The following is a 23242-nucleotide window of genomic DNA, read 5'->3' as shown; positions in this document are numbered from 1 at the left end:
AACATCATCTGTAAAACTGCCATATCTATTACATCTGTAAAACTAAAACATGATTGCTGCATTCTATCTGACATATACCAGAAGATTCTGTCTTTGGACTGGAAGCTCCAACTTGGGCTGTTCTAAAGCTTCCATGAAAAGGCAAATTCCTCAGTTAGTCTTCTGCAGTCATATATCATAACTGGTGGCACTAGGGAATGAGAATGCAAAAATCACCTTTTTTCCCCTTGTCTGGAAATTGACTCTTTTATTTATGCTTGCCAGGTAAATAAACCATTTCCTCTTTTTTTTCAACTAGTGTTCTGTTGATCTTTCCTTGCATATCTTTTTTCTTCTTTTCCTTCCTCAAAGCTACCAGTCTAGATTAGGTAAATAGCTATCTTCTAATCTCTCCTTCCTATCCATTACTGCCAAGTAGATCTGTCTTAAGTACAGCTCCGATCTCAATACCTTCTTGATCAGAAACCTTCTTGATCAGAAACCTTCTTTGCCTCTTCCCATTGTCTTCTAGATTCATCTAAATTCCTTATTCTAGCTTTTATTTATTTATTTATTTTTTTGAGACAGGGTCTCACTCCGTGCCCTTTGTTTCTTAGTAGAATGGACCCAAGGCAGATACTGCTCTTTACATGAAGCTCTTCCCAGGCTATTCAGTTGAAATTAATCTCCCTTTTCTGTGTTCGTGTAAGATTTGATCACTGGGCTGGTCCTACCCTACCGTGGTGGCCTCCCATGAAATCTGGACCAGCCCAGTGAGACTGAGTGCAGTGGCGTCATCATAGCTCCCTGCAACAGCAAACTCCTGGGCTTAAGGGATCTTCCTGACTCAGCCTCCCAATTAAGTGGAACGATAGGTGCATGCCACTATGCCTGGCTAATTTTTTCTATTTTTGGTAGAGATGGGTTCTCCCTCTTGCTTATGCTGGTCTCCAACTCCTGAGCTCAAGTGATCCTCCTGCCTCAGCCTCCCAGAGTGCTAGGATTACAGGTGTGAGCCACTGAGCCCGGCCCTTATTCTAGCTCTTAAGGGCTAGCATACTTCTCACCCCTTTCTGATCTTTTTCTCTATGGAAAGCAGGAGTCAGCAAACTACAGCCTGCTTGCCAAATTTGTACTGCCCAGGAGCTGAGAATAGTGTTTACATTTTTTAATATTTGGAGAAAAATAAAAAAAATAGTATTTTGTGACACAAGAAATTAGGCAAAATTAAAATTTCAGCATCCATAAAGTTTTATCGGAATACAGCCATACCTGTTCATTCGCGTATCTTCTGTGGCTACTTTAACACTACGATGACAACGTTGAGAAGTTGTAGCAAAGATCATATGACCCACAGAGCCTAAAATATTTACTATCTGGCCCTCTATAGAAGATATTTGCCAACCCATAACCTAGAGTCAAACATTTATAGAGTTGGCAATACACCTCAGAGATTCTTATTATAAGAATAAGAAAATATATTCTCAGACATAATCAACAGTGTGTCTAAGGCACTATCTTTTGGTAGCAGAGAAGCCAAAATCAGAATCCAATGCTGATCCTACCCCACCTTGGTGCTCTCCCGTGAAGTCTGGACCAGCCCAGTGAGACTGCTCAGCGTTTCATGCCCAAACTCCAGTTTCATGCAGAAACTTCTGATTCTACATACATACTGCACTTCCTTCTATGTAAGATGCCTTTGTCCCTCCAGAAATTATACCCATGCTTTAATCTCAGCTCAAGTACTGGCTTTCCTGATCCCAACAACTGGATGAACTCTCTGTCCACTGACCCGCAGGAGTGCTGAGTTATTCCTCCCTTTTGGTGCTTACCCATCATTGATGTGGTCCTGATGCTGTTCCAGGATGTAAGCTCCCTAATTGTGCATCTTTGTGTCACCTGAAGAAGTGTCATCTGCATAGGGCCTTACACATAGAATTCTCAGGACATAATTTAAAGAATGAACTAATCTAAACAATATCCAGATATAAGAGATGCATTAAACATCTCTAGTTTATATCTCTTCTGTTAAAAAAGAAAGAGATATTATAGCACCACTGAGTGATATTTTTAAAATGGGGTCAGCTATTTAGGTGTCATAGACAGTTTATCTGTCACATCCACCTAGCAATTGATATAGTATGTACACCCTGGGATGAGAACTTCGATTTGTCCTAAGGAAGATTACCCAATTGTATGATGATTATTTAAGCCATTAGCATATTTATTGATTACTAGGTTTAGGGAAACTTGCTTGCTAAGGTAGGAATTCTCATTTTAAAATCAAATTCAACAATAAAACCTGCCACATTCTGTTTCGATCTCCAGGGACTCTCTGCTGTTACATCGTCCATTTAAACTCTCAGTTTGAAATGGTTTCCGTTGATGAACCCAATATAGACTTGTGTTGTTCTTTAATGAATCAGTAGGAGTGAACTTTATGTTTATTAAGCACCGAAGATAAAGGATCATAGTTTAGTGAATAAGTGCTTTGCCAGCACTGTCTTTAATATAGTCATACACCACAAATATGATGGGCCCCATGTATGACAGTGGTCTTGTAGATTATAATACTGTATTTTCATTGAGGCTTTTCTATATTTAGACACACAAATACTTACCATTGTGTTATAATTTTCTATAGTATTCAGTACAGTCACATGCTGGACAGGTTTGTAGCCTAGGAGCAATAGTCTATACTATATGGCCTAGGTGTAGGCCGTGCCATCTAGGTTTGTGTAAGTACTCTCTATGACGTTTATACAATGGAGTCGCCGAACAACACATTTCTCAGGATGTATACCTGTCATTAAGTGATGCATAACTGTGCTTTCCTTAAAACAATAACAACAAACTAGATAAACTAATGGATGCTCATTACAGTATAATTTTCTCAATTCTGACTAATTCTGTTTCTTCCTTTTACCCAACTGGAATAAGGGAATAAGTTATCTGAGATAGTAGAGCCAGAACTTAACTAATGGGTTTTATTGTCAGTGATGACTGTTGAACATCTAGGCTGCAGTACTGATGTTTTATATTGGTAAGCAAGTGAAACAAAAGGAAATACATTTAATAATCCTGTAAGAGTCTGTCTCTTGGTTTAGACCAAGGCTGTGTCTAATCTATTAATGTTAGGTGAAGAGCAGTAATGAAATACAATCTGCAAAAAGGCACAAACACAAATAGTATTGCTGAAGATGGTTTTCAGCTTTTTTTTTCTGTTGGTACATCTTGGCCAGTATGGTCTAAGTGCTGCAGCTGTTCTCTTATTTCACTTTTCAGCAAGTTTAGAATTGCTCAGTTCATATGTAGTCACACTAAATTGTGTTTTTAGTAGTCGAAAAGAAAAGATAAAAACATTAAGAAGAAAAGCCTGAAGGTAAAACTTTGGAAGCTTATTTAGTATAGGTACCATAAAAGATTCTTTCTATGAGAATTTTAATTGGCAGCCTTGCCATTTGACACATGGATATTATAAAACATAGAGTTTCCAGTTCTGGCTGCCAGTAAAAAAATGTGTTTGTAGGTTGAGCAAAGAAATAGAGTGATTTTGCTTGTGGGTCAGAGTGTTTATTATGGCCTGGAGCCAAATTCAATTACTATATTGTGAAAATGACTTCTGAATAATCTCCAATTAGTAAGCAGGATGGCTTCCAACATTAGTAAAGACTTTTGCCATTGGGTTACTATTTCAAGTTTTGACCACACCTGCAATTTAAAAAGAAAAAAAAAAAGGTGGGAGGGGCCTACATTGTTGGTCAGTAATGGTTCAACTTTAAAACCTAGTTTAGGCCAGATTGACTCAGTAGATCTTTCCTGAGCAGTAACAGTTAAGGAGCTGAAGCCCTAGTAAGCCTAATCGACCTTGGCTGTGGAAATCTGCCAGCTTCCAGGAAGAAAAACCAGGACAATTGGACGTCACTTTGGTCAGACTGCATCCTTTTGGTGTATATTAATATTTGCCTATCGTGCCCTTGAAATTTTTCTTGTCCTTCCTGTCATCTGATAGCTCTGTGGAATTATAGAATCATGCAGTACAACAGCAGAAAACATTAGACATCATTGAATCCCATTCTCTCATTTAAAAAGACACAGTATAATGATTTAGGATTACAGCATGGGTGTGCTGTATCCGAGTGATTTTAGGCAAATCAGTCAACCTCCTTGTGCCTCTGTTCCTCATCTGTAAAATGGGATAGTAAGTGGAATCTACCTCATAGAGTTGTTATAAGGATTTAATGAGGTAATAAAGTGCTCCTGATTTAACAGCATGTGCTCAGCTAAAAAAAAAAAAAAAAAAAAAGCATTTTTTTAAAGGAGAAAACTGAAACCACAAATGAGTACTACAATGGCTGAGAGAAAGAAAAAGGGACTAATGTTTATTTAGCACCTGTTTGTCTAGCAGGCCCTATATTAGGTGATTTCCATATGTATTACATCATTTAGCCCTGAGGGAGATTTTACTTTTCCTATTTACTGATAAGGAGGCTGAAGCTCAAAGAGCTTAATTTACTTGCTCAAGGACACAAAGGTAGCAGTAGCAGAGTGAGGTGAGATTCACACTGCCTCATTCCAAAGCCTCAATTCTTTTTCCATTACTCCATTTACTTTCCAGGATGGGGAGTAGGACCTAGTTTTCCTATCATGAAAATGGGTCCAGTTTCAAAAATTCATTTATAAATTGGTTGTTTGGAGTTATTTTTCTATAGAGACAGTGTTGTAAATGTTGGTTACATGCCCAGGCTTATGTGCCAAAACTACAATGTAATCGAAATTCTGCACATTTGTGAACTAAAACTGTTAAGGAAAAAAATGCATTTATGATTCTAGCTATTAAAGCAGAGAAAAACAGAAAAAAATAAGAATATATTTTAAATTCCATGGAATGATATTACTTTGAGAAAAGCATGTTTAGTTAGTGGGCCTTGAGGGAGAAGATGAGGACTGTTTGATTCTGGTGGGGCTTCTGGGATTCTTTAAGGGACCAGACATTCATGCATTATTATTTCCTTTTCCTTAGTTCTGTATGAGAGAGAGAGGACAGGTGTTGACCTAATTTCCCTTGGCAATATTTAGCTTTCCCTTTTTAAAACTATATATATTTACCCATTTTTAAAAAATGGCATGTGGGAGCCCAGCTAGTCACTTTCATACAGTCATGGAGTATTAGAGTTTATAGGTATATAGAAGAAAGAATGAAAATAAAAGAAAGAAGGTTTTTCTGAGTTTAATTGTGTAGGACTTAGAAGGAATAGAGGAGCTAAAGATTTAATGTGTGTACAGGATATGTGTGTACAGGTATGAGGATGGTAGAATTAAATGTTAACCTATTTTACTTACTTCAGTTGGCACTTAATTTCTGAGCACTTACTATGTGCCAGACACTGTGTGTCATGGCTATGAGGGGAAAAAACAGTCACGGACCCTAAGTCGTAAGTTCCTTAAGGCATTTGCTCTCTATTTGAAGCACTTGCTGAAGATTACATTCAGATCATTCAATGATCTTTTCCTCCCCACCAATGTTTATGAGTATATAATGGTTATTTAATTATAACTAGTAGGAATAATACTGAGTTCTCATTTAAGTAATCTGTTTAATAACTAAGAAAACTGGGAAAACTAAAGGAGATTGTGAGTAAAACTGTTCCTTTTCTTTTCCCATAATTATGGCTTGACTTCATGTCACTAAAGTAAGGACTAAAAGGTGGGGATTTGGGGGACCTTTGTGTTTTGAGAACGCCGTGAATCCTACCTGCTAGGCGAATCCTACCCGCTAGAGGACCAGGGGACCTTTGTGTTTTGTTATGTAGCATTTGCTTATGAATATTTGAAACCAAAATGGAAATCACTTTAAGTAGGATTTGATGCACTTTAATGAGTGGAGGGATATTTGGTACTTAACAATGTCTTGCTTGCAAGTTAGGAAGTGTACCTGAAAACACTGGAAATGGAGCCAAGAGGTTTGGATTCAAATTCAAGTTCTGTAACTTTCTCAGAGAAATAACCTCTCCAAGCCTTCTAAAGTGAAAAATTTGGATTAGATTGCCAGTCTTTTTTCCCACTCTACAATTTTCTATCTGTGAAATGGGAGGAGCTTCTCTTGTGTTTCTTCGAGGGAGTTGGGGAGAAAGTGGGTGGTGGGGAGAAGTTCCCTGTGCTGATGACCTGTTTACTATTAATGTGATGGCTCTTCAGAAGACAAGTGTAGGTGGTTGTTAAGTCTGTAGAAGAATGTTGAGGGAGAGAATGAAGGATTTGCACATTGGAAGCTTATTCATAGTATCTTCATGATACGGATCTGGTGAGCAAGGCTGCTCTGCTAACATTTATCTAGCCTTAATTGATACACTCAATCTCATGTTGGATTAGAATAAACAGCTGCTGCCAAGGCAGCTTGCCTTTAGTTCTAAGGAAAGTATGTGGCATCACATGATTGCTTGACATTAGAATTTACCTGGCTGGGCGCAGTGGCTCACGCCTGTAATCCTAGCACTTTGGGAGGCTGAGATGGGAGGATTGCTTGAGGCCAGGAGTTTGAGACCAGCCTAAGCAAAAGTGAGACCTCTGTCACTATAGAGAAATTAGCAGGATGTGGTGGCATGTGCCTTTAGTCCCATCTACTCAGGAGGCTGGGGTAGTAGGAGGATTGCTTGAGCTCAGTAGTTTGAAGTTGCAGTTAGTAATGAGGCCACTGCACTCTGCCTGGGCAACAGAGCAAGACCCTATCTCAAAAAAACAAAAAACAACTTGCCACTGACATGGTTCATCTGCTGTTTAACCCATGTGATTGTGTTCGCACTGATGCACATTTAAGTTAATTTTATGGCATTTGGTCAAAATTTGAACCTGTAGGCACTGGTGGTTTCTTGTAACTTTATAGATTGTTATTTACCATGAATATTGTTGATACATTTTAGAATTTAGTCTGTGTTTTCCTGATTATGAAGGCAATGTATACTCATTTCTTTAAAAAAAATCTAGAAAACACAGAAAAGGATTAAGAAGGAAATAAAAATCATCTGAAATTCTACTTCCATTATATGTTTCCTTCCAGTCATTTTTTTTTTTTTTTGAGACAGAGTCTCGCTCTGTTGCCCGGGCTAGAGTGCTGTGGCATCAACCTAGCCCACAGCAACCTCAAACTCCTGGGCTCAAGCGATCCTTCTGCCTCAGCCTCCCAAGTAGCTGGCACTACAGGCATGTGCCACCATGCCCGGCTAATTTTTTCTATATACTTTTAGTTGTCCAGCCAATTTCTGTCTATTTTTAGTAGAGACGGGGTCTCACACTTGCTCAGGCTGGTCTCAAATTCCTGAGCTCAATCTACAGTCCTCTGCTCTACCAGCTGAGCTATCAAAGGGTGCATGAACTCCTGAGCTCAAACGATCCTCCCGCCTCGGCCTCCCAGAGTGCTAGGATTACAGGAGTGAGCCACTGGGCCTGGCCCAGTCATTTTTTTTTAATGCGGATATGTATTTGGGGAAGAGTGGAATGTTTCATTATTACTGAAATAGCTGAGGCTTACGTAAAATTTCACTTAACACGTGTAATATTGGGGAGCTTGCATAATGCACTGTGCTAATTAAGGTTGAATCTTGTTTGCTAAATCAGGTGGCACAAACTTCAATGCCTTAGGGGCCAAATAGTTAACCAGTGAGTCAGGTCAGTTGTAGGGCCCTGGGGCGTGGTGGGGACTGTGGTGTGGGCCCTGAGTGAAGACTAAGTTACTCCCATCTTCAGCTTATTATGTTCATATAGAAAGATGGCCTGTTACCAGATATTCCTAATTTTCAAGAAAATTTAGAAATCTCAATTTCTCTTTAATGTGAAATTTCCCATGTTTAAAAATACTGCGCAGGTAAAACAAAATAGGTCTATATGTTGTACTTGGCCCATATACTGCCATTTTGTCCCTTCTGACATAAATGCTTCCCATTCTTTCTCACAGCTCTCACGAGAATGGCACTTTTATTAAAGAAAATGTTTAGTCAAAGAAATGATAAATGTTTGGAATGATGGATATGCTAATTACCCTGATCTGATCACCATACATTGTATATATGGAAACATCACTATGTATTCCCAGAAATATGTATAATTACCATTTATGAATTAAAAGATAATATAAAAACCATTTAGAAGGGAGTCGGATGAAGAGTTTCTAAGAGTGGCTTCAGGAACTTTTTACTCTGTATAGACATGGAGAGGATGGGTTGGTTTAGGGATGATATACCCAGATACAGGGATCAGGCAGTGACATAAATGAGTAAAATGGATTAGATGTTAAAGGTATAGGGAGTGGTTCAGAGATTATATTCTGCCTATGGGACATTTGGATTCCAGCAATTTTTTTCCCTGCTGAAATAAACATCTAATATGGCTAGATCTTCTGATATTTGAAGAGATATCAGAATTTGGATCTTTGTGAAATTTCTTGAATTTTAAGAATAGTGTGTAGACTAAACAAAAACCACACTTGTCCCAAATTCTGCACAAAGGCCACTAATTTGCAACTCCTGGCCTAGACTACTGTTTCCTAAGTATGTACTACAAATCCTAGTTCCATTGTAGGTTAATAGGTGTTGTTAAGAAATAAAGAATTCTTGGTCAAATGAATTTAGAAAATAGTAAGTTAAACAAAATTGAACAGATTTCCTGACTGAAGGTTTAATCTGAGATCCTTCAATATGCTGATGTGCCTTACAAATTCTTAAGAAGCAGCCCATTACTCCACAGGTACAGTTTTCTCTCTCTCTCTCTTTTAAACTGGGAGCACAGATTCAGGTTGCCCTGAATATACACTTCCTACAGTTATATCTCTGTCTCTGCTCATTTCCCCCACCATCCCTCTTGATGGTAGAGGTAAATGTTAATCTTTCTACCTGCTCTAGGTTCTATCCCTGCCTTTTTTTTTTTTTTTTTTTTTTTTTTGAAACAGAGTCTCACTCTGTTGCCTGGGTTAGAATGCCATGGCGTTAGCCTAGCTCACAGCAACCTCAAACTCCTGAGCTCAAGCGATCTTTCTTTTTTTTTTTTTTTTTGAGACAGAGTCTCACTCTTTTGCCCGGGCTAGAGCAACCTCACACCCCTGGGCTCAAGTGATCCTTCTGCCTCAGCCTCCCAAGTAGCTGGGACTACAGGCATGCGCCACCATGCCCGGCTAATTTTTTCTATATATATATTTTTTGAGTTGTCCAGATAATTTCTTTCTATTTTTAGTAGAGACGGGGTCTCGCTCTTGCTCAGGCTGGTTTCGAACTCCTGAGCTTGAACAATCCGCCCTCCTCGGCCTCCCAGAGTGCTAGGATTACAGGCGTGAGCCACCGCGCCTGGCCAAAACGATCTTTCTGCTTCAGCCTCCTGAGTAGCTGGGACTACAGGTGTGCAGCACCATGCCCAGTTATTTATTTTTTTTTCTATATATATTTTTAGTTGTCCAGCTAATTTCTTTCTATTTTTAGTAGAGATGGGGGGGTGGGGTCTTGCTCTTGCTCAGGCTGGTCTCGAACTCTTGACCTTGAGCGATCCTCCTGCCTCTCAGAGTGCTAAGATTACAGGCGTGAGCCACCGCGCCCGGCTCTATCCCTGCCTTTTCAGGAACCTTGCTTCAGAATCAATCTCTTGTTTACTGCCTCCTTTCCCTTAACCTAAGACTGTGCTTGGTTTTCTCCTATTTAAACAAAATTATAACACTTTCCTTACACCAAACACAAAAATTAACTCCAAATGGATCATAGACCTAAATGTAAGAACTAACACTATAAAATTCTTTTTATTTATTTCTTTTTATTTATTTTTTAAAAGCCAGTCAAATTTAGCAGTGGGGGGTTGAATACCAACTTTAGTGACACTAATGTTAATAAGTTCCGATAACCCACTACCATCGGACCAGCCATAAAATTCTTAGTATAAAACACAGGAATAAATCTTCATGACTTTGGGTTGGGTGAAACCTTACATACTACACCAAAAGCATAAGCCACAAAAGAAGAAATAGATAAATGGGACTTCATCAAAATTAAAAACTTTTGTGCTGCAAAGGACATTATCAAGAAAGTGAAAAGACAACCCATAGATTGGGAAAGATATTTACAAACAACAAATAACTCAAATTAAAATATGGGCAGGATGGGTGTGGTGGCTCACATTTGGAATCCTAGAACTCTGGGAGGCCGAGGCAGGAGAATTGCTTGAGGCCAGGAGTTTAAGACTAGCCTAAGCAACGTAGGGAGTCCCCATTTCTACAAAAAAATAGACAAATTAGTGGTGGCCTCAGGAGTCTGAGATAGGAGGATCTCTTGAGCCCAGGCCTTTGAGGTTGCAGTGAGCTATGATGATACCACTGCACTCTAGCCTAGGTGACCAAGCATCTGAGTAGACATTTCTCCAAAGAAGATGCATAAATGGTCAATAAGCACATAAAAAGATGCTCAGCATCATTAGCTATCAGGGATACATAAATCAAAACCACAATGAGATACCACTTCACTAGGATGGCTATAATAAGATAGATAATAACAAGAGTTGCCTTAGAGTTAGAGAAATTGGAACCCTCATACATGGCTGGTGGGAATGTTAATGATTTAGCCTCTTTGGAAAATAGTCTGGCAGTTCCTCAAATGGTTAAACATAGAGTTACCATATGACTCAGCAATTTAACACCAAGAGAAATTAAAACATATTTCCATACAAAACCTTGTACACTAATGTTCATAGCAGCATTATTCATTATAGCCAAAAAGTGAAAACAGTTCAGATGTCCATCAACTGATGAATGGATAGATAAAATGTGGTATAACCATGCAATGAAATATTATTTGGCAATAAAAAGAAATGAAATACTGATACATGCTACAACATGAAAGAAGCCAGTCACTAAAGAGCACAACTTATGTGATTCTGTTTATCTGAAATATCCATAATAAGCAAATATGTAGAGAGGGAAAGTAGATCAGTGGTTGCCTAAGGCTCGGTAGGGGTAAGGAAGGCTTGGGGCTAACTAGGGGTTAGTGTTGACTGCTAATGGTTACTGGGTCTCTTTTTGGGGTGATGAAAATATTCAGAATTGATTGTGGTGATGGTTGTACAACTCTGTGTATATACTATTAATAGAAACCATTAACCTATCTCTGGCAGTTGACACTACTGACTATTCTTGAAATTCTGTTCTTTTGACTTTTGTGATATAGTTCTGCCATTCTCCTTACCCCCATCTCAGATATTTTTTTCACAGCTCTTTTCACCAACTGGTTCTCCTACCAGCTACTTATTTGTTGGTATTATTGGGTCTTGATTTCATTCATTGTCCATGGCTTTTAGAACCTGCCTGATGGCTTGTTACTTTCAAATCCATTTCTTTAGCCCAGGTAAGTGAACTGAGGAACCGTCTATTCAATTGCTTATTGGACATCTCCGTCTGAACATCCCAGGGCTAATTAGTTTGCCTCCCAGATTTGGCTTTCTTCCTATGTTACCTATTGCCCCAGTCCCTTTAGCCAGGAGCTGGGAGTCATCCTAGATTTCTCTCTCACCCTCCACATTGAGTTTCACGTGTAGATGCATCTCTTACATCTTCTCTCTTGTCTGCACCCACACTGCTGCTGCTTTCGTTTATCTCTAGTTTATCTTTCACTAAGACTCTAAGCTCCACAAGATCGGGGCCATGTGTATTTTCTTCATCACTGTCTATAATACTTGGTGCATTATATGTTATATAAATATTTGTTGATTGAATAAGTGAACTTGCAAACAAACTTGTCTCTTCCTAGTTTTCTTGGCTCTGGTCCATTCTTGCTGCTGAATTTTTCTGTTTGAAATGCAAACCTAACAATGTATTTTGCATAGAATCATTAAATAATTTCCATTGCTTAGAAGATAAAGTCTAAGCTCATTGCATTGCATACAAGGCCCCTTTCTGCTTCTCCAACTTCCTATCCTCTCCATAGCTCCTCTCCACCAAGTACCCTGTGTTCTAGCCATGTGGATCTATGTTCCCTGAACCGGCCATGCTTTCACATATGCCGCTCCACTAACTGGAAAGCCCTCCTTTTTACCACGAGTCCCATTACTCCTGAAAAACTGTTATTCAGTATTCCTAGAGTTTTTTCCTCCGTGAAACCTCTTGTACTTCACTTATGCAGAGCTGAAACTTGGAAATACCTCCGTTAGAGCATGCATTACACTGCGTTACAATTACTTGTTTAAGCATTTGTCTTGTCTATGAAGGGCAAGGACTGAGTCTCACTTACTTTTGTATCCCCATCTCACAGTGACAGACACAATGACTACCACATAGGAAGTACTCATTAGGTGCTTGGTAAAATGAATGACTGATTTGGAAATCAGAAGATTAGAGAGTCTTAGTTTTTCTGGATGTGGCCTCTTAGACATTGGACTCTGGCTGGCCATATATGAATGATACAAAGGATATCAGTGAGGGGTGGATGGATCACAAGCCCATCACCACTACAGGAAAACAATCAAAAGCATTGCTGATGGTGGGTCACATACATTATTAATATTCTTGTACGGCCCAGGCCTGGCACTGAACACAGCTGCATATCAGAATGGTTGTTGGGTACAATAGATTGATCAGCATAACACTTGTGCCATAAGACATTGATTTGAGCCAAAGTAAGTATAGACAAATGGGTGCACATTCCCATGTCTGGTCACAATCAGTTGGCCCCAGGGGTTGGCACACTGTAAAGGCTTACATTTTCATCACATGTATTCTCTTGTCTAAGCGCATTAAGAACCTATTGTCTAAATACATTAAGAACATTTCCCTGTCACCTTTTTAATGTAATGCTCTATGGTTACCACTTACACTGTACAAATCGGTAACACAAGTCCTTCCTGCTGTGTTTTATCTTACTGTTTTCTTATATACTCAGACTAGCTGAGGGAAACATCTACATTAACATATTTTTTAGTCTAGGTAGTAACTTGAACCAGCCAAGGTTTTTTTTTTGCTGGAAAGAGACCAAATCTCTCTACATTACTGAACCAAATTGAGGAGATTGTGATGAAAGGAATAATAATAACAACAGCAGAAGACAAAAGCCCTCTCACATAGAATTTTGAACTAAAGTCACTTATTGAACAAAAGATATTTAAATTAACTACTGAACAAAGTAAGAGCTCTTCAAAAGTAACAGGGCTTCCTGCCAAGTCCCCTAAAAATGCCCCCAGGCCTCTTACTCATTCATTACCATTATTTCAGTTTATGTCTAAGGATGTTTTAGTTCTTATCTCATTCTCTTCCCACCACCTAGTGGACACATAGTTGGCACTTACTGCCTATTTATTGAATTGAATGGAATCAGACCTCAAGAGTTAAAGGCTATTCTCTGAAGAAGAAAATAAAGGAGAAATAATTTCAGCAGTGAATAGAACCAATACATCTGAGTTTCTCTCAGCAGTGGAATAAAGATAGGAAAGGATAACATGTACAGTTGGCCCTCCGTATGTGTGGGGTCCATAAATCCACAGATTCAACCAACTGTGGATTAAAATATTCAGGGAAAAAATGATGGTTGCGTCTGTACTGAACATGTACGGACTTTTTACCCCCTTGTCATTATTCCCTAAACTATACAGTATAACAACTATTTGCATAGCATTTACATTGTATTAAGTAGGTATTATAAGAAATCTAGAGATGATTTAAAGTATGTGCATAGATTATGCAAATGTGATGCCATTTTATACAAGAGACTTGATTACTGGTGGATTTTGGTATCCATGGGGGTGAGGAGGTCCTGGCACCAATTCCCCTCAGATGTCCAGGGACAACTATATTTGCTATAAAGTTAGATTACTCTGTAAGGATTGCTTTTAAATACCAACCTAGAAAACCTGCTCAGAACTTAGGCCATAACTAAGACCTATGTGTTGTTCTTTTCTCTTGTGTTTTTTTACCCTTTAATCCATAGGTCTTTTTAAAGAAGGAATAAGACTTATTGTAAGGAGAAAAAAGTCAGGCATCCATTTTAGTTGAATCTCATAATTATAAAATGTATATGTAAAATATACAGGAAGTGAGAGTTTTAAATTTTGTATTTATTAATCATTTTATACATTGTCTTCTTCCTTAAAAAATTTGAAGTAATAAATGAGAACTTAAGGTAGAAAAGAGAAAGTTAAAAGTATGTTTCCTTTATCAGAGAGCCAAAATGGAGTTTAGCCAACCAACAATAGACAAGGAAACACCTGGAGAGATCACATAATGGTAGAAGAAATATCTGAGTAATTAAATGACTTATTTGAGGTCACATAGCCATTTATTAGTTAAGTTGGAATTAGAAACCAAGTTACAAATTTCAGTGCATGTGCTTTTAACATGTATGTAGTAAAAAATTTAGCTTAACATGTCAGGTATTTTGAGGGTTCCCGAAGCATTTGTTAGCTGGGCGTGGTGGTGTGACACCTGTAGTCCCAGCTACTTGGGAGGCTGAGGTGTGAGAATCTTGATCCCAGGAGTTCAAGTCCAGCCTGGGCAACATAGCAAGACCTCATCTCTAAAAAAAAAAAAAGACATTTGTTGATTATTTTTTAGATGTATAATTTTATCATTATATATATTAATATGTATTCCTTAACAATATATCATAAAATCACACAATGAAATATACATCAATGAAAATGAATGAATGACAGCTATAGTACAACAAAATGTTAGAAACATGTTGAATGAAAAAAGGTCACTGAATCTTAGAAACTTGCTGAGTGAAAAAAATCAATAACCTAGACTCCCCATTTGTTGATTATTACTGAGCTGTTTGTTTGCAAAATTGTAGCCTGTATTGGAAATCATATGCTTCCCCATACTAAGCTGACCTCCAGGAATAATGTTTTCCCACAAGCAACGAAGATTCTTGCTAGTTAACAAAGAGCGTTTTGTGAATTAGTCCCTTTCTTGTTGTTCTACTCTATTTTTATTTGGAACAGATGGGTACTATAGAAACTGTTTCTGTTTTGATGATGTGGGAAGAGAGGAGGAATGTGCATTTCCTATTATCTCTTGGTTAATGGCTTAAAAATGTAAAGCTTTGTCTTTGTTTCTCCTAGACAGGCTTTGCAAGTTGTTCACAAATAGGACATGCCTTTCTGGTTCCGTCTTTAGAAACTGGCTTCTTTGGAAGTTCTTGACTTGATACCTCAGGGATAGAACAATGAATTGGAAAGATCTAGAACAGAGGATGACAACCTTTGAATTACTGGGCAGGTCGAGGTAACACAATCCTCTCTGACTTCACTTAACATACAAAGCCCTTCCTGGACTGACTGAGCTTTCTTTCTAGCCTCATTTCCTTTGCTGACGGCACGCCCCTGTGTTTCTAGCCAGACAACCTTGTACTCACACATCCGACTGAGCCTTGCCTGGGCTCTTCTTTCTGGCCGGGCTCTCTGATCTTTTCTTCTTGACTGGGCAACTTTCTATCTTTCCAGGCCTTTCCTTTCCTTTCTATGAAGAGACCACGTAGCAAAGACATAAATGAAGGTTAATCTAGCAGCTGTGTGAAGAATGAATTTGAAGAAGGAAGACTCTGAAGGCAGAAAGACCAGTTTTAGGAGACAGTGAAGGTCCCATGGATCTGAGCTGTCCAATATGGTAGCCGCTAGCCACATGTGGTAATTAAAATTAAAGTAAAAATTCAGTTCCTCATTTGCACTAGCCACATTTCAAGTGCTCAGTACCCATGTGTGGCTAATGGCTACTGTATTAAATGGAACGTTTCTATCATAAGAGAAAATTCTGTTGGACAACACTGCCTAAAATCAATTCCCCAAGTAAAAATGGCATTCATTCTACATAGTCATCTTTTATGTGTTGTACCTTAAAAACTGGGCCATTCGCTGTACCTAACCTAATTCTGGGCTGAGTGTATTGAGAATCAGAGTGATAGTGGGTACTATCACTTCAAGTATGAATGTAGCTTAGAATAACAAAATCAGATTTAGTGTCTGTCACATGAATACTCAAAAGTAGCTTTTAAATAAATATTCCTCAAATATGTTTTCATTATTCATTTTATTTCCCCCACCTACTCCTACCCTTGCAAGAGAAGGCATAAAGTAATTAAATGCAATTCATTTTTTAATAATGACCTCTACTGGGGTCAGAATATTGGTTATTTGCAAAACTGTTTTAATGGTGTTGCCTGGTAAAGTCGTGATCGTTTTATCTTTTGTTGGCAAATCTTTGCATTGCTGCCTCTGAAGCCTTTTCATTTCATTGACCTGTAAGTCATTTTTTATTTTTATTTATTTTTTACCTCGATGTAATCCTCATCCCCCATTGCACTCAGTCTAAGAGCAAGTCCCAATAATAGTTCTTCCTCCAAAAAATACTGTAATTCTGTTCTTTTCTCCATTTCCATTTTCACATCTTGTTTTACTGTCACTCCCCTGGATGACTGCAGTAGCCTCCTCACTGGTCACCCTGCTTCCCCCTTCCCCCTCAAGATCACTTCTTCACATTATAGGGAAGCTGACTTTTTAAAAAGTAAATCAGATCGTATTAGTCTCTCGTTTAGAACTTCCTATTGTCCTTAGAAAGGATTCCAGACACCTCAAGCTGGCCTGAAAGGCTCTTTGTGATCTGACCCTTGCCTTCCTGACCTCATCACCACACCAGCTTCCCTCCCTCCCTGAACTTCAGCCATTCTGGGCTCTTTCCAGTCCTAAAACACACCCAATTTTTCCTGCCTTAGGGCCTTTTTCTTGCTAGTCGCCCTGGATTGTTCTTTCCCAGCTCTTGCCTGAGTGGTTCCTTCTTAGCTTCAAAGTCTCAGCACCAGTGTTGCATCTTCAGAGAACATTTTGTCCCCACTTTCCCAAGTAGGCTCCCTCTGCTCGCCTCTGCTTCCATCCCATACTTTCTAGAGCATCATCCTTAACTACTGTCTGGAATTATATTGTTTGTTTATTTACTTGGGTATGTTCTGTCTACCCCCACTAGAATACAGGTTCCATAACGGAAATTTATTTTCATTTTCTACTCTGTCTCCAGTACCTAGAACAGTGCCTGGCACATGTAGTTGTGTTCAAAAAATGTTTAGTAACACTGAATAACTGACTGTTTTCTAAAGGCGATATAAGAGGAACTCACCTCCCTCTCCCTCCCTCCCTTGCTGTGTGTGTCTGTGTCCTCCCTTCCCCCCACCTATATAAAAGAAATCTCCATGTTTCTTAAATGTGACTGTCCTTCCAGGCCCTTTATACTTAGTATGAACCAGTGACTTTGTGGCTGAACTTCATCTTTTACTTCATGAAATCATGGCCACAGCTTTTTGAATGGTTGGTTTCAGTTGGAAAATATAGTGAACAATACATCTGGAAATATTCTGTCATGTTTTGATCTGAGAAACTCTAGAGAACCAGCTGCTGATTTGAAAGCCTGTTATTATGATACAGACAATCTATTGTCTACAAAAGCACTGGCCATTACACAGTGGTATATGTGTGTTGCTTTTTCTGAGCTATTAACTTGAGAGAAAAAAACTTGTATTCACTAACTTATGCATACTTGTATTCCCTGAGAATAGTTTATTGTGTTATTTTTTTTTAGCTGATTTACTGTGCACTTAGGATTTTTCTTCATTTTTTTTCATCTTTAAACTCAATCAAAAGTTAAATGATTAAATAGTAGGACTGAGATACTTTCTATTATGGGTTTAAAAAATTGTACAGATTTCTATAATACATTAAATATGGTTTATATTTATGGTTAGCATTCTTAGGTGGCTTATATTGATAAAATGGGTGAATTTCACCATTCACTATGTTAAAGGTTATTCTTATACAGTACTTTGTAATATATGATAGAGTGGAAGAAAAATTGACATCCAAGCCCTGCATAGGAATAAATTTGAAGAATGGAGTATGTGTACCATTTGTGCTATCATATACATACGTGTGTGCATACATAATCTGGTTAGTGTGGTGTTTAATGTTTTGATAATTTAAAAAATTTTTTGACGATTACTATTTGGAAGATTTATACAAAATGAGAGATAATTGTGTACTAAAATTATTAGGTGTGAAATAATTATACCTGAATAACTTAGAGTAATGTTTTAGTATTTTTAAATTATAAAACTTGTAAAAACAATTCACATTTCAGAAAAAACAGGAAATGCATATACAGATTCACTCAAAATTTCCTCAGCATTAATATAACCTCTGTTAACATTTTGTTTTATATTCTTTCAGTGTTTTTGCTTTATACATATGGATTATTTTGTTTGTTGTAATCGTGGTATATTTGTCATTTACATTCCTTCTTTTAAAGAAATACAATGTCATAAACATTTTATGTTAGTGCTGCATCTTTATAAGTATTGTTTTAATGGCCCCCATAATATTCAATCTAAAGATATATCTTAATTGATTCTTTGTTGGGTAAGTTATTTAAAAAGTGTCTTAGCTTTTATAACATCATAGTGAATACTTTTGTGAGTATTGTTATTACCACATTTAGTGTAATGGCTTATAGGTTATATTCTCATAAGTGGAATTCCTAGGTATGACATTTTATATGTCTCTTAACACACACTAGCAAATGATTTTCCAAAGAAAATATAACAATTTACATTGCCACCCGCAGGGTATATAACTATTCCATTGTCGCTTTCAGCATTATATGTTATTTCTTTTTAAGTTGCTCTAAAATTAGGGAAGAATACCATGTTGTTTTAATTTCAATTTTTTTGATTGCTAGTGAAGTTGCATATTTTCATGTTTGATTTCTAGTTTCAGAGGCATAATTGATTAAAATATTTTTCCCAGTTTCAATAACTTCTGTCTTTTTCTATATAGAAAAAAAAGTTTAGTCTAACTTGATTCATGTAATTCATGTAAACTTTTAGACATGTAGCTGAGTTTTTCAGTTAAATAGATATACATATATTTAATATATTCTTAGTGATGAATTTCTCTTTTTTTCTTGCTGTGCTCAGTAATGCCTTCAAATTAGTTACTCTGGAGAAGGGGTATACAACATTATGTTTGTATTCCATACTGTTATTTGAGTATATTATGGGAGCAATCTTAATAATTTTTAAAAAATCTAGAAATGTCCTTTGAATCCAGAAACGTTATTGCTAGGTTACATGTATATTTTAACAAAATGTTTAAGTAATAGTTTTTAAAAGTCTGAGAATTTATGTATGAGTCATTAATTTTTTTTCTCTTTGTAGGTTGGAAAAGAGACTGTTCAAACCACTGAGGATCAGATTTTGAAGAGAGATATGCCACCAGCATTTATTAAGTGAGTCATTAAAATATTCTTCTGTTGCTAAGCAGAATAATACTCTCCTTGTTAGGAAGAAAAAGTAACTGATTCCAGGAACAGTTTTTTTTTTTTTGGGTATAAAACTTATGACTTATGTTAACAATTGACATTTCAACTTTTTTGTCTTTTAACACTTTTTGTTTTTTACTGTTGATTTTAGCCATTGGTATTAGACATCTTTGACATAATTTTTTTTTTTTTTTTTGACACAGAGTGTCACTCTGTCACCCTGGCTAGAGTGCAGTGACATCATCCTAGCTCACTGCAACCTCAAACTCCGGGGCTTAAGCAATCCTCCTGCCTCAGCCTCCCCAGTAGCTGGGACTACAGGCACATGCCACCATGCCTGGCTAATTTTTCCTGTTTTGTGGAAACGGGGTCTCACTCTTGCTCAGACTTGTCTCCAACTCCTGACCTCAAGCGATCCTTCCACCTTGGCCTCCCAAAGGGCTAGGATTACAGGCGTGAGCCACTGCGCCTATCTGACATAATAATTTTTAATAAAACCAGGACTTCTGAGTTTTGCTTTTCAGAATGAAAAAGATTCCGAAACAATTTCTGACTATAGCATGCATGAATCTGAGTTGTATACCAAAGACCTTTGCTTGAAGATAAGGGATGACAGTAGATAGAAACTTTTTAAAATGTATTGTTACATATTTCAGTAGCATTTTAAATTCAAGTTATATTTACATATCTTCTAGTACCCTTACAAATAATTTCTAGACATTTTGGCCTATCCTACGTAAAACAAGCAGGGATACTAATTTTTGATTAATTAAAGCTTCTGAGGTTCTTATGTTATCTTTGATTTGTAGTTTTGTTCTACGTGGCAGTCAGTCCTAGGTAAAAGTAAAGGCTGATGAATAAGGAAAAAAAAGGCCAGATGTACCCAGCACTTTGGTAGGCTGAGGTGGGAGGATCATTTGAGTCCAGGAGTTTAAGACCAGCCTGGGCAACACAGTGAGATCCCATCTCTAAAAAAAAAAATTTAAAAATTAGCCCGGTATGGTGGTACATGCCTGTACTCCTAATTACTTGGGAGGCTGAGGCAGGAGGATCACTTGAGCCCAGGAGTTTGAGGTTGCTGTGAGCTAGGCTAATGCCACGGCATTCTAGCCTGGGCAACAGAGTGAGACTATGTCTCAAAAAAAAAAAAAAAAGAGAAGAGAGAAAAGAAAAAGAATGAATAAATCTCAAAAATAATTGAGGGAAACAAATGATAGATAAATGAGTAGATTCCATTTATTTAAAGTTCAAAAACATGCAGAAACAAACTATGTTGTTTGGATATGTCTGTTTTTTTTTTTTTTTTTTTTTTGAGACAAGAGTCTCACTGTGTTGCCCTGGCTACAGTGAATGCCATGGCGTCAGCCTAGCTCACAGCAACCTCAAACTCCTGGGCTCAAGCGATCCTTCTGCCTCAGCCTCCCGAGTAGCTGGGACTACAGGCATGCGCCACCATGCCCGGCTAATTTTTTCTATATATTTTTAGTTGGCCGATTAATTTCTTTCTATTTTTAGTAGAGACGGGGTCTCGCTCTCGCTCAGGCTGGTCTCAAACTCCTGAGCTCAAACAATCTGCCCGCCTCGGCCTCCCAGAGAGCTAGGATTACAGGCGTGAGCCACCGCGCCCGGCCAGGATATGCCTGTTTATATGGTAAAAAGATAAAGATGAGTAAGGAAATAATAATCACCAAAGTCAGCATAGTAGTATCTCTGGGAGGGAGAAAGAGTCTTATACTCAGGGACAGGCACACAGGGGCTTTTAAAGTAGTAATGATGTTCTGTTTCTTGACTTAAGTGATGAGTTACATGGGTGATTATTTTATAATTATTATATTATACATCTGTTTTATGCAATTTTCTATATGCATGTTATATATCACAATTTTAAATAAAGCTAAAAGTGTTATATATCATCACAATTTTAAATAAAGCTAAAAGTGTTCCTTTATTTTTATCTTCCTTATGTTCTATCATTTTCATTGGACAGATGCAAAATTTTCACTCCTATTGGTGTCTTCGTATTTCTAACTTATTTTAGTGGGTGGGTGCTTCTATAGAACTGTTTCTGTTAATTTTACAAAATGTCTTCATGTGTCAGGAAGTAAGGTACTGGAAGCATCTGTTTTTTATAGAGCCTGTTTTGTGTGAGTACCTTTTTTGTCTTACCTCCATTGGAGTTGGTGATCTCTAGGTTTCTTTGAGATCTAACGAACATGAGCCTACTTTGTTTATATGCCATTCCATCGACCTGTTAATATTAAGAGGACTCTTATGCTGTCAGTTAAACATATATAATTAAACTTACATTTTCATTAAAAATACGCCTCCAGCTTGTACCAGGTTGCCCTTCACCCCCTGGAAGGTACAGAGCGTGGCGAGAGAGTGAGCAGGGGGTTTTACTATCAGGTAGGTAGTTAGACTAGATGATCCTATAAAAAGTTTCTTTTAACCCTCACAATCCTGATCTATGGATATCATTTGACCGGTAAATGGATTTTGTCAGAAAACTCATTGCTGCTCATTCCCGGAGATATATTTTTGAAATATGCTACATGCTCTCACAGGCTTTGTTGGGGACTTAGAAAAATTAAAGAGGAACATGCCCTAGTTGTGATAAAATTTGCAAAAAAGCAGGTAACATTAAAACAAAACAAAGCTTCATCGATCACCCTTAGTGGTGACTAGGGCACCAACCCCTACTCTGGCATTACTAGTTTAAAGGAAAGAAGTAAGCATTTTTCCTAACTTTAGTGACAAATTTTATTTCAGAGTAGCCTAATAGCCCTAGCTGATGAAGGAAATTCTAACCAATAAATGTGGAGGGAATAACAGAATTAGAAAATTATCATTTTGTGACTTTTAATGAAATAATTGATGTAGGTAAGGATAGACAATGGAGGAAACCATTCACAGTTTGAACTTTTATTGTACCATGGGGGAAAAAACCTGATCTACATGGGGGATCAGGGAAAAACAGTGTGTTAGGACCAACTGCAACATTTGCTGAGCAGTTTTTAAAAAGTACGTATCTTAATATGTCACCCTCTGAAATGTTACTTGAAAATAGCCCAGATACAAACAACAATATGGCTGTGGTTGTCAAACAAATTTTGGGTCAAGTAAAATTCTATAATTTAAAACATGATGGCTCTTTATGCTTTTCTTGCTTTTCTGTTGAATGCAAAATGAAGCAGAAAAAAGTAGGTTCCTTGACTTGGAGGGGGCAGGGACAGAGAGGGAAACAGATGGAAGCAATTAATGACATCCTTGGAACTGTTGAGTAGGACATTCTTTTGAGCTGTTTAGTTGATGTTTAGAAGTTTCCAGGGCATGACCAACTGAAGCTTCCTCTATAGTCTACTTTTATAAGGGTTTCTAAATAGTGATTGCTTAGACAACACTAAAGAATAAATACGTTTTAAAAATTTATTATTAAATCAATCTCTACTCCTAGTATGTTAGGATATCAGGGCTAGAGAAAACGGAAGATACTTGGCCTGTAGATAGTCATCTGATGTATATTTAAAGATTTTTCAGGAAAGGATATGACGTTTTCAGGATTTGGGGGTCTCAAAATCATGTCATATAGGCTACTTGTGTGCTTGGCAATTAAGGGCATGTTGGAAGATGAGTTTAATATTATTTAAAAATGATATATTTGAATTGTAATTGTCAATGAGGGACTTCCGGTACTCATGCAATTCCTTATTATAAACGTGAGAACCATTTTAGTATATTAATAGAACAAGATTTGCATTGTTATAGCCTTTCTTTTGGGTGGAGCAAAAGTTATCTGATCCTTAACTGCACTGGCAGGTAGAGTTCACAATTTACTAATTTTACCCAGGATTGCAATAATAGCTACACTATTGCACAAGAGATGTAGGATTGCATGATGATTGCCATGGAAACTGCCCCAATTGTCATAGTCTTCAAGAGTGCAACGGCCAT

The 23242-nt window shown here is 37.6% G+C and overlaps 1 protein-coding gene across 2 annotated transcripts in view; it reads left to right on the top strand.

The window, feature by feature from the left end:
• Window positions 1-23242, top strand: part of VCL (vinculin) — a 129340-nt gene that overhangs the window by 43927 nt on the left and 62171 nt on the right. For both annotated transcript variants that reach the window (XM_012663295.1, XM_012663296.1), the window contains exon 2: window positions 19188-19258. In XM_012663295.1, the coding sequence (XP_012518749.1) occupies window positions 19188-19258 (71 nt within the window). The remainder of the gene's footprint in view (window positions 1-19187; window positions 19259-23242) is intronic.

This window comes from Propithecus coquereli, unplaced genomic scaffold (assembly GCF_000956105.1).
Source record: "Propithecus coquereli isolate 6110/MARCELLA unplaced genomic scaffold, Pcoq_1.0 Scaffold80, whole genome shotgun sequence".
Lineage (NCBI taxonomy): Eukaryota > Metazoa > Chordata > Mammalia > Primates > Indriidae > Propithecus > Propithecus coquereli.
This window is presented reverse-complemented; position numbering and strand designations above follow the sequence as displayed.